At 39.2% G+C, this 12,784-nt stretch overlaps 1 protein-coding gene across 2 annotated transcripts in view; it reads right to left on the bottom strand.

Moving 5' to 3' along the window:
* CPED1 (cadherin like and PC-esterase domain containing 1) overlaps window positions 1–12,784 on the bottom strand; it is a 135,869-nt gene that overhangs the window by 90,439 nt on the left and 32,646 nt on the right. For both annotated transcript variants that reach the window (XM_065743500.1, XM_065743501.1), the window contains exons 5-6: window positions 2,203–2,359; window positions 542–710 (exon numbers count right to left, since the gene is read on the bottom strand). In XM_065743500.1, coding sequence (XP_065599572.1) covers window positions 542–710; window positions 2,203–2,359 — 326 coding nt within the window. The remainder of the gene's footprint in view (window positions 1–541; window positions 711–2,202; window positions 2,360–12,784) is intronic.

The raw sequence follows: 12,784 nt of genomic DNA, 5'->3' as shown, positions 1-12,784 counted from the left end.
GAGATAGTCAGAGTTAAAGCATATGGGATATATCCTCCTCCTTAAAACCTAAAGACCAAGAGAAGCCACTCTCTCCACAGAATACTTCCTTCTCTTTATATGAATGTGCTCTGACACTCATCCATTCAGTTTTACTGCACCTAAAGAAGAAATCTAAACAATTTAAATATTTACTTTTGTTTTTTACAGCACTGTCAACATCCAGGCAAGAGATGTTACTGCATCAGAGCATACAGAAGCTGCGCTTTAAAGAAAACTCCAACTGTGCAACTGCTGTGAAGTTTCACCAAAAAAAAAACCAAACAAGAAGCAAGAAAATCCCAGGGCCCCACATAACCCCCATTGCACAGGCCAGTTCTTCCCTCCTTCATGAAGCAAGCCCCACTTTTTCTGAGAAATGAAAGCTGTACAAGAGATGAACCACTACTGCTAGCTCATGATTGCAAATAAAGAAGGGGGAAAAGAGAAGATAAACGTTACCTAGTTTTCTGTCTCTACTTTGTCTGTAAAAGTTCAAAAACTAGGAAACAAAACATTTTACCTTTACAGAAAAGTGCTTCTTCTTGGGTGGATGCCAGACAGTAGCAGCTGAATGAAGAAAGGCCCTCAAAGGTGTTAAGGACGTGACTAGCACATATGCTTTTATGATGACAGAAAGGTCTTGAGCTTTAAGAATATCCTTGTGGTATGATGAAGCTGACACCTGATTCCTGGGAAGCAATAAGAATATAGAAAATTAATAAAGTGCTTTTGCATCTCAGTTAGCAGGAAAATGAGCTTTAGAGTAGCAAAAGTAATGAAGAAAGTAATTTACTTTTTTTTTCCCCAGGTCAGGTAACACAGTAGATAAAAACAAGCAGGCTGGAACCAAGCTTTTTATCAAGTCTTTTTTGTTGTCTTCAGTATTTCCGGTCATAATTTGCATACACAGAAAGTAACTATGGTAGGAGAGAGCTATTGTTGAGAGAAATTACTGGTAAATGCATTGTGGGCATGTTATAAGTGCTGGAAAAGAAGCCATTACTAAGCCAGGACATTTGGGGTGAAGGTAAAATCATTGAAGAAACCTAAGCAGCTTAAACTACAGAAGTGCACAGTCAGCGTACCAAATTTAACACTGATTGGTAGTGAATTCAGAAAAAAATAAAATAGAACGACTATTCTGTCATAAGCACATTCTTCAGCATAATATAAGGTCATGAACATGTGGTGCTGCATGCTTATACTAAGGAAATACATGAAATGATTCCAAATATTATGAGAGACAATAACAGCCCGTAATTAAACAGCCACTCATAAAAAAATTATGCAAGCTATCTTTGTCTAGGAAGTGATGTAGCTCTCTAGATAGCAGCCTACAACTGCCATAGTCTGCACAAAAAGAATCAGCTATAGAAACAGAGAGGAAAAAAAAAAGAAGAAAAAAACAAAACAGGGAAAAATCAGTCTCTAAAATCTCATTACATGGGGAAAATAGACTGATTCCAGGGAATATTCACAAGTGTAGTTCTTATTACTCCATTAAAATCTCTGAATATCTATGTACTTCATAGCAAATGCCATGACATAGTGAGTGTACAAATTATGAGTCTTTAAGATTGTAACTAGTGGCAAAAGGGGGATTTCACACTCTCCTTCCATTTCTGTATAATCTTTGTCAAGACATAGCTTCTTCAAGCCTCAGATTTGTCAGTCATTGAAGATAGAATAATAGTATTTATGTTAGACATTTTTCTTTCCCCTCAGAGAACAGTAGGACCCCTGACATCAAAATATGTGTGGTCCTGAAATACAGGAAACTACATTTGGACAGCTAGTTCTAAAGTATATCTTAATTCTTCACTTAGCTGAAGGCCTCTGTGCAAAAGACTATGTGTGTGTGTCTGGAATAGGATCTGACAGGGATGGGAACAGGAAACAGCTTGGTCACCATGAGACCTGAATATTCAGAGGTGACTCTGGATCTGTATTTATTTATCTACGAGTCTAAAGGTTATCAGCATAAAGGCTTAGTAGTTCATACACAAACTGTGTACAAGACTGGCTAACTCAGAAACAAACACACGAGTATAAAAGATAGAACACGTCTAAGTGCTCCATCTGCTGTGGTCTCCAGCCTCTCTCCATTCTGTGTTCCTGACTCCCAGCAAAAATGTATTATGAAACACATATCATTTCTGGGGTAAGGTATTGTTAGCTTACAGCTGTGCTCCATTGGTTTGGCTCCATAAGTAGTGCAGATGGGTGATGTGTGTCCTGTCATTGTTTTTGCCGCCGTGAGTGATGTTGCTTGCAGTGCTGTCCCTCGACAGCCCATGCCAACTGGAGCACACTGGGGTAGCAATTGAGAGCTGCAGGTCTGAAAAATATGAAGGGAATGAGAAGGAGAGGCAGCAGGACACTGAAAACACCAGTCATCTCTTGCCATATGGGAAAAAGAGGGTAGAATACAAGAGGTAGAAAGGAGCCAACAGACTCATCTGAAAATATAAAATAATAACTGCTTAGACCATATCCTTTTTGGAACTGCAAGCAGAGAGCTTTGCATCCACCACGAATCTCTTTCCAGCTGCAAGCTCAGGAGCTTAGGTGCTGCACTCCCTTTATATGTGAGTGCGTGAGTGCTGCATACAAAAAGTAACCATACTCTTTCTTTTCTTTCTAAATACAAGTTCTTTATTTCTAAATACAGAAGACAAAAACTTGTGTTTCTTGCACACTCCTAACTACAACTAATTTGGATGAGAAATGTATTTGTCTGAGGACAAAGGGACTTTGCCCCTGTAATCAGGCAGCTCAGGAGACAACATACCTTTGCTTCTAGGCTGCCAACTAGGGTTATGTTTTGTGGTTCCTGAAATCTACAGCAGATTTCATTCTCCATCTGAATGCAATAGGAGCAAGACTGATGGACCAGAGCCCTCGAGATTACTGGGGCACATGAATATTAATAATAATCAGAATATTGTGATGTGGTATCAGTCAATGGATGGTATGTGTTTTTATTCTTACTGTGTTTATAAAAAGGCACAGAGCTCTTATGTCATTTCATGCAGGGTAGTTTCCATTAACATTAACATACCTCACTTTTAGACATTCTTAAGTAATAGTCAGGGAAGTCAAGCTATACACATTATTCCCAAACCTCATCACTTTTTAATGGCACACTGCATTGTGCTAATGCTGTGAAGATATTGGTATAATTTCTCTCTTAATGGGTACACTCTCCAGCGCGTGTGAAATGAAAAACAAAAATGAAGTTGTATGTCTGATGATGTGCTGTGAGCAGCCATTCACGGAAAAAGACTATTTTTTTCATTCAGTTCCTGTTAAAATGTCATACTGATTGTTTATGTTCATCAGCTGCTCATCAGATCAGCTCAGTTCAGCCTTCCAACCTCAAGTGGATCTAAAATTAATCTTGTCCTTTGCCTTACATGCACCATTTAGCAGGGATAAGAGCTTTACTAACAAAAACCAGGCACTTATTAATATAGTAGCTCATGTTCAGATTATATTCTCATTGACATCCTGGTGTTGTGCTATGCATTATAACTGATTTGGAGTTTGTAAGTGCCTACCTATCTGCTGACGATGCACAGATAAAACAGGCTACTGTCTGCCTACTTGCCTGTGAGGAATAAGCCAGTAAATTCCTATTAAGTGATTTATTTAGCAGACTTGCTTCTGAATATGCACAGGGAGAGGATCTGCTAAACCAAGTGCTTTTGTTTTCCATACCCATTCTGTGCAGAATTAACGGCATTTCTCTGTGGCAATTTCCACCCTGTAAAGAGACTATGATGTTCCACCACAGTAATTTTCAGTTATTTATTTGCAAGTGCAAATAACTCTCACATTTTTATCATACAGTTTTGCTGTTCAGCCAAAACTAGAACTATAAAAACAAGTACATGTCTTCCACAATGCTTGGCTGGCTTCAAAGATCTTTTTCTGGTGTATCCTCACATTGCAAAAAAGACACAGCTCCTCTAGGAGCCATGCCCCGATCCCCTCTGTCATGGTCTTATAGCACATCCATCAGATACAGCTCAGTGCAGACTCTGGAATTCAAATTTCATGGCCTATGCCTCCAATCAGCAAGACTGGTCTCTTGACCACAAGCAGTAACGAACGAAAACAAAATCCAGTCACGTCTGTTACAGCAATCTATAATACAGCAAAGAGGGAGATGTATTGTCCTACTGGGACAGAATCACAGAATTACAGAATTGTAGGGGTTGGAAGGGACCTGTACAGATCATGGAGTCCAACCCCCTGCCAAAGCAGCTCCCTAGCCCAGGTTGCACAGGTAGGCGTCCAGGTGGGTCTTGAGCATCTCCAGAGAAGGAGACTCCACCACCTCTCTGTGCAGCTGTGCCACTGCTCCGTCACTGCACTGTGAAGAAGTTCCCACATCCATTTGTGCAGAACTTCCTATGCTTCAGTTTGTGGCCATTTCCCCTCATCCTATCACCACACACTGCAGAGAAGAGTCCAGCCTCATCCCTTTGCCTCCCGCTCCTTAGATATTTATAGATGTGGATCAGATCCCCTTTGAGTTTTCTTTTTTAAAGGTTGAACAGACCCAGGTCTCTCAGCCTTTCATAAGTGAGGTGTTCCACACCCTTTATTATCCTTGTGGCCCTCTGCCTTTTTTGTACCAGACAGCTACAGCCTGCAGCTGAAATGAGGCAGAACTGTGGTATGAGACCAAGCTCCCTATAACATATTCAGATTAGGCCATAGCTGTGTAACAAAATTAACAGAACCACAGAAAGGTCAATCATAGCTCTTAGCAGATCATCTGATAACCAAATTTTGTCAAAGATGTACATCTTTCAGCAATTTACTTAGTTAAAATGACCATGATGTTGAGAGAGCATGATTTTTGAAATGCAATTTTCTTATTTAAAAGAAAGCCAATATTTCACTGAAATTAAGAATAGGGCAGCAAAGAAGGGCAGTTCAGCTTGTTACTTGTTCAGCTTGTTCAATAGAAAGGAGAGAATATCTTTTCCTTTTCAAAATATTGTTCTAATTGTGTTGCTAAGGAAACAAGTAACCAGTATAGTATTAACTCATGGAGCATAATTCAAAACTAATGCGATGAGGTTTGCACATTACCCTGTTTAAATTTATCCCTTTAAAATCAGAATTCTAGTTATTTGGGGAAATTCTCAAATTACTTTGACATTAATTTATTTTTTACTACCCAGTGAAGCTTTTACTGTAGCAGTTCATAATAAAAATAGATAAAGACAGATGAAACAAGTGTCCTAAAATTCTCATAACCACTAAGGAGAAGCTCCTTAGTTTTGCCGTAAGTCACTGTAAAATGCCTTGTCATAAGACAAAAATGGAAACCTGTCATTTCTCAGAGAAGAGAAGATTAAGGAAATTCAGGACATAGGTTATTACCGAGATCTCAAAAAAGGGACAGTGTTCCTAAATTATTCCTCATTCTGCAAACCCTGTTCATATGGTACCTTAAGCACATCTATTGGGTTTCTGTTTGCACCTACTTCAGAGGAAGCCTATTACAAAGGGACTGGAAAAAGGAGAAAGGGAAATGAGACTTTCACAAGGCACATACGCCTTGTGATGATAGAGGATAGTACACCACCAAGCAGAGCTAATGAGGGAGTGACAGCTCCTTAATTTGGTATATCTACTAGTAACCAATGAATATCATTATCCTAATAATAAAGAGTCATCAGTAGCAGTGAACACTTAGATGTATCAGTTCTCATGGCAACTCTTATTACTAAGAAGCAGTAACAGTGTTTGCTGGAGTTGTGAATTTGTTAATCAACATTATCATCAATGAAAATTAGCTTCAAATGCCTTTACTGTTTGTGGTAATTGACACATTTTTCCATCTTGAAATCACTCTACAAGCTGTTGTTAATTAACCAGACCTTTGAAAGAATGTAAATAACAACGTTTTAAATAACAACATTTTATAGTAGAAATGAGCAAAGCTCAGCAGTTGAAATATGTCCATCAGCTTGGGAAACCAAGTTAAAAAATACCAGAGTCCCAACACTGTAGTCTCCTGTCCAGATTACATTTCCTTTTTCAGATTACATTTTCCTTTATTAAAAGCACAAGCTTTTAAGATCAAACAAAGAAAAAAAAAGATGCAGACTAGAAAAGAACATTTTTCCTCTTCAAGTAGCAGTACCTGAAAGACTATGCAATCTACTGTTTTTTGTAAGAGAAGCTGTTGGCTTTGCCAAAAGTACTTTTTGTTGCTGCCGTTTGTGATGATCCAGTATAAAGCAAAGGACCTAAAACCAGACACCCACTTTCACTTCAGAAAAAAATAAAATTCATTAAAATTCTGGCTTGTAGAAGACTTAATATCCTGATATTTCTGAAACAGTCCCACTGCCAAACAGTACCACTTAACAAATCTCAACCTTAAAAGTCTATTCTCGATCTTCCCAGGATATTCTCTGTCTGTTTCAATGGGTGAGGAAGCCACTACAAATTCTTAGCTGAATTTACACATTAGCCCTCTAACCACAGCAATGGGTAAAACATAAATCTGAGTTGGGGGAACAGCTGGGCAGCATATGTGAACAAGAGATGTAAGAACCACCAAAGCAAGTCAACACCTCTAGATCAAAAAAAAAAAAAAAAAAAAAAAAAAAACCAACCAAAAAAATACCAAAACCAAAACCTGCCCTTTTGTTACATGAACTGGTGGTGGATTTTGTTCTGTCACCTGCAATCTCTCAAAGTACTGGAGTCAAACAGATCAGATGACAGTGACAGCAAATACATTGGTATCTAATGAGGCCTTTCAAACAATTTACACTGCTATGATTTCTTGCTCCCTCTCCCCCACTTCCGGCTCCCAAGTTATTCACTTGTCTTTGGCTCAGATTTCTGGAGTGTAACATGAGATTCAGCTCTTGTGTAATAAAGAATAGCTACTTTAAGTGTTACAGCATGTGGCTGAGAAAAAGGTTTACCAATGGCTAGAAGTACTTTTGGACAAATCAAGATTTCCTGGCACCCAGGCAGGTCATTGTTTACATGTCTGAGGCCATGTGCATAGATGGCAGATGGAACATGTAGGTCAGTCTGGGCATGGGGTGATCTGCAAACGTAATGGATTCAACAGCAGAAGATCCTCTTGGCAGAACTACATCCTCTTGGTTGGACTAAGTAACCATCACTTAATTGAAAGAAAAAGGAAGCAGGATGAATAAAAATGTGCAGTGTTCTTTATATAATCCTTCGATGTTACAAGAAGGGTTATGATATGGTTTTGTTTGTTAAAGTTTCTAGTTTTCTCATGATCAAAGAGGCTATATTTCACATATTCAGAAAAAAAGAAGAAGAAGAAAGAATCATCAAAAACCATTGTCTCTGTGAAGGAAAAAAAGGCTGTTTTGTTTCTAAAGTGCCCATCAACTGTTAGATCAGAAACGTTTCAAGAGCAATTGAGTGACCTTGAAAGCCCATGGCTGCCTAATGAAGTGCAAAGCTATAGATGGGATGAAGCATGCAGAAAGTGCTGTGCTTTGTTCTGAGAACATCATATCATTCATTTCTTTCATATAGGACATCATAAGCTCAGCACATAAGTATTTGCAGAGTCTTTATCCAATTTATTTTCTTTTAAACAGGAAAAACACCAGTTCAGAACAAAAAAGGACCGTAATCCTGGAGGCATACGGAAGATTTTCCATCTGTAATCTTCTGAAAACCTTACTGGGTTTTCATAGTGGCACTCTGTTCCTACCAGGATCTTGAGTTTTCTGACACAGAAAAAAAAAAAGAAATAATGACAGTCACCTCCTGTCAGCTCTCAGCAGTTTTTGATACAGCACAATATTCAGAAAGAACTGATAACAGGCCACTTCTGCTTGCCTCTCAAGTTTGCTCTCTGCTGTGATTTCTCAGTGTGTTAGAATGACTTCATATTGGTTCACGTGCTAGGATCATTCATCTGTCTGAGCAGCGTGGGCTGCTGGAGATAGAAAAGTGGGCAAACTGCATTGCCACAAACTGTTCCTCTTCTGGTATTTACAGCTGAGTTCTTTTCCAGGCTTTGTAGGTTGTCAAGCTGTGTTAAAGAGCTGCAAAGACTGTTTCACATCAGAAGATGCTTAAAAAGCTTACAGAGTCTCAGGCAGACTCCTGATCGCATCCACGGGCAGGGCATTTTAATCAAAGCCCACTGTCTAGTTCTTTTTGCTCAGACAGTAACCTGCTCTGATCTGTGTAACCATGAAAGCAATGATCATTAGAAGTGCATTTTTGGTCATTTTTCAGTGCTGATTTCAGAGAATTGATGATTTTAGAAGAACTAATGCTTTTACACGACTCGAGGTCATTGCAGCCTTGTCACAGAAAGCAAACCTATTCCATTTAATTGCCTTCTGTTATCCATTTGACCTATCTGATGAAAAGACTCTGAAACAAAGATGAGTACTTTCCCATGGCTTACAAACTATTCCTTGAGGTTGTTAATGCAAAGGAGCCTTTAACACTCAGGGTTTTACAACCTGTACACTTAGAAAAAAATGTCTCTGAAACTCAAAGCAGGCGTTGAACACTTGAAGGAGGCTAGGAGCGGTCCTGGCCCCCGTGAAGTGCTGGCAAAATCTTTATTGTCTTCACAGAAACGTGACTTCTTGTTTGATACTTAACACCTTGTGATTACTTCAGTGTGTTATAAGCTTCATATGAGATGGACACGTTTCTTTAAATTCAATATCTCATTCACTACTGATTATCCTGCTGGCCTTGAAACTTCACATTATTAATAAATCCTGGAGATTTAAAAAATGGCTATCTAAAATGCATTTTCTGTAGAAATAAAGATGCATAAGAAAGCAGATGTCAATGGAAAGGAAATGTACACTGGGTTGAAATGCACTGAAGTCTGTTCTAAAAGCACCTGTGAAGTTTCACAGTTATAAAGAAAACCAAATAACACAACATTTTGAAATACCTGTTGCTTATTTTTGCTTCTAAAAACAGTAAACACAGCTTCAGTTTAGATTGTTTACTGTGTTCACTGCTTCTCTGTTGTGGCAGAGCATATAGAAAATACGTTTCATTTCTAAAGCATCCTTTACAGTTAAAAGATAGGGATTTTTCTTCTATTTTCCTTCTTACCAGAACAAAAGTTTACAGATAAGTTGTAAAGCTCTGTAAGAAGTATCTCAGTGAAAATGCTGGCCAACTTGTGTGTAGAGCTATGATTCTGGTAACACAGTAGAAGATGTAGCATATGAGTGAAGGACAAGTGGGGCTTTCTGGACCCCAAGGCAAGCACCCAAATGGGTGACAGCCAGCTGCAGCAGCTGGAAGCAGAGCACTGAAGGCTAACTGCAGCTAGACAGCATTTTTTACCAGCTTCCAAGGGCCTGAGGACAGTGGCAGAGGAGAAGGAAAGTTGCTCCTGCCTTCAATCTCATTATATCTTAGGACAACACCATCTAAGACAAAGAGTAGAAAATAAAAGAAGTAAACAGCCCTGTCAATGTGTGTTGCTAGATGTTGGCTAATGACGGGGACAGCAAGGACTGCGATGTATTTTAAGACTGTCCTCTCTACTTGCTTTCTCCATTCAGCTTATCTTCTGAGCCAGAGTTACCCGGAGATGCTAGGGACAAGCAAGGCCAGGCAGGGAGGATGGAAGCTGAAGTGGGTTGGCTCCTCAGTGAGCACCAGGCAGTAAACATGTCACATAGTGAAAGCACAGTCACACAGCTGGATTGTCTTGGCTCTCCCTCCCACTCAATTTCATTAGGGTCATGTCTATCTGCAAACCTCCTGTGTAATTATTAAAACTGTTGGCCAGCCCTGTGGGTGATCAAGAGAGCATGCAAGACTCACAGGCACTCATAAAATCTCTGCACTAGTGACACTAATAAAAAGAAACCCAGAAGGGAGGCATGCAGAAAAAATATTACTTCAAAAATAATCAGTGGTCTGGATGAGTAGAGAAAAAAGTTATGCATGACACAGGCTGGGTCCTGGATGAGGTGAAGCAAGAAATGTTCTTGTAGAAAAACAGACTAGTCTGGCTCACTGGGGAAACAGGAAAACATTCCCACTGCTTCATAGGCAAAGCCTGTCAGAGGCAGTATTTGTTGTGCTTACATCAAGATGTCTTAGCTGTGCCCTAAAATGAGGGTGGGCCGTTGGGTTTCTGTTCACATTGAGGATCTCAGTCCTTCCCATCTCTCAGTAGTTCCAGGACACATTCAATCCCAATTCAACACCACCTGAGGAGACGCATGGACTGAGCACCTGAAATCCCTTTGCCAGTTGTTCTCCAACCTCAGTAGCCTCAAACCTCAGAGGTCTGAGGTATCTGCAGGAATATTTTACTCATGGATCTCTGCAACAGAAGCATATTTTGTTGATCTAAGAAATAAATGCCAGGAGAACTTCCTTGGTCATTCAGAAGCCATGCCAGACTTCCTCATAGCCCCAGTCCTGTATAATAAGTAGACATCAGGCACGTGACTAAAAACTGAGCTTTATAAGCAATAGTAAAACCAGTCTTCCCAGTCTGAGCAGCAAACCTTTATCAGACACTTCTATGTTTAATTTTAGGATCCATTACCACTCTTAACACCACATCAAAAATCACTGCCACATGTCCATCATTCAGCAACTGCTTTCATCTTCTTCCTTCTCTTTTTCAATCCTATTTAACCATTACACAAGTGTAAGTTAACATTACAGCTTCTCCTCTAAACAAATCTTCCTTCGATATGACTTCTCTGTGTCCATAATTTGTTTTTCTCATATGCTTAGAACAAATTTGTATTTTCAGACTGATGACAAGATTTTCCATTAAAGAGAAGAAGGAAAGAGAAAGCACTGACCTTATTTTTTCTGTAATTCTTTTCCTTTACAGCAGCCAAGTTGATATATGGAAATATGTGGAGGTTCTTACTCGCTTAAACATAAAGCCTAGCAGTTTAAGAGTTGCACAATAAAAAAAATAGTCCAGGAATGTCATCAGATGGAAAAACATATTTAGAACAATAACCTTTACCCTAGTGCCCACTGCTTATCAATATCAACACTGTCATACTCGCAGTATATCCAGTAATCCCTTCCTCTCTGCCTTGAGGTCCCGTATTCTTTTCTATGACATACTGTATCTTTAATTAGATCACATAATTCTTAGAGCAACAGCTCTGTATTTTCACTTTTACAGGAAACTGGCTGGCTCCTTGGGGAGGTGACTAAATGACACACACTAATAACAAACCACCTATCCCCTTCAACAGGAATTGCAGAGAAGAATGAAAATAAGTGACTGATTTGAAAGGAAGCAAATCCTTATGTGGAGAAAATATTGACAAAAACTGTTCTTTCCCCAAATTATTTTAGAATTGAGGATTAAACAAATCCCAATAACTGGATACGTTGCTGTTGCTGTGAAGAAAAGTCTTGCAGCCAGCAAAAGGAATATTACAGCAATGGAAGGGGATGGGTAGTATCTGGTTCTACACAGATTTTTTACTTTAATTTTTGCCTTTTTGCTCCCATTACTGCTAAAATGAAATAAAATAATTTAGCTTTCTAATTTCACCTTCTGTAGGTGAAACTAGAGTACTAAGTTAGATATAGTAAGTTATGTATGACAGCTACATTTATACCAAACAGGATTTGTCTCTGAATTAAGACACTTGCACCTTGAGGTCTGGTCTATTCAAAGATGAATCCCTCTCTGCCAGAGTCTATATTCCTATTTCTGACCATGGATATCAGTGCAGACTATGCAGTCAGTGTAAAGCTATTCAGCTAACCCTAAATTACACTGGAACTATTCTCTTGGAAATTGCTGACTCTAAACTGTACTTCTGTTAATCTGGGGAGCTTAAGGGTTAGATTTAGTCGTCCAAACACAGGTATCTATTGCTATATAAGATTCCATAGGATACCCACCTGATCCTCCAGCTACTGGTCCAAAAAGACACAGGTTTTGTGCCCAGTCTGTCCATCCTGGATCCCACCCCATGGTATCTCAAGTGGCGTGACACCCTTGCAGTGAAACTGTTATCTTAGCCCCTAGGCCACATGCTGATGTGGAGACATCTAGATTTAAGAGATGACTTTCTTTCTACTTTAAAATACGGCTATTAATTTCGGCTCAACTTTTTTTTTTTATAACTGATAACTAAGAGATGATGAACAAGACTTTTTCACTCTGTCAGTACTTTAGCACAAGACCAGAATAAGCCTCTGTTACTGAGTGAGAAGGACTGTCACAAGCTTCTGCTGAGCACACAAATCTAACTTCATTTCAATGGCACTTCAGCATCGGTTAGATTTCTCTTTGCCAGGAAAGAACTAGCAGCACAAGTATGGAATAAAACGCTTACAAATTGCCCTTCCCTAAAGAGGAGAGATCACTAAACAGTCTAACATACCACTTACACACAGTGGCTTGTACCATAGTTTATGTACAGCAGTGAAAATGTGCATATTTTAAGGGGAAAGCTCTCTGTGCTGACTGCCTCTTCTCCTGCGGTTTTGTGGCAGCAAAATAATAAAACTACTGCAATTGGCTTTTCCCCAAATAGTAACCAGTGTTTTTAAAGCAGTCTGTTACAACACAAATAATTATTTCCTTTCGAATTTTTAGGAATCTTCTCAGGTTTGTCCAAAACTGGCTCTGTATCCATTTCTTTTATATATACGTTCTCATTTGCATTCCAGTGCAAGAGACACAGGGCAGTGTGCATTACTGAAGACATTCCTAAACCTCACTTGGTGTAATATGACTTCACTA

Source organism: Cyrtonyx montezumae, unplaced genomic scaffold (assembly GCF_038088225.1).
Source record: "Cyrtonyx montezumae isolate F1298 unplaced genomic scaffold, pur_monq_1.0 scaffold_3, whole genome shotgun sequence".
Taxonomy (NCBI): domain Eukaryota; kingdom Metazoa; phylum Chordata; class Aves; order Galliformes; family Odontophoridae; genus Cyrtonyx; species Cyrtonyx montezumae.
This window is presented reverse-complemented; position numbering and strand designations above follow the sequence as displayed.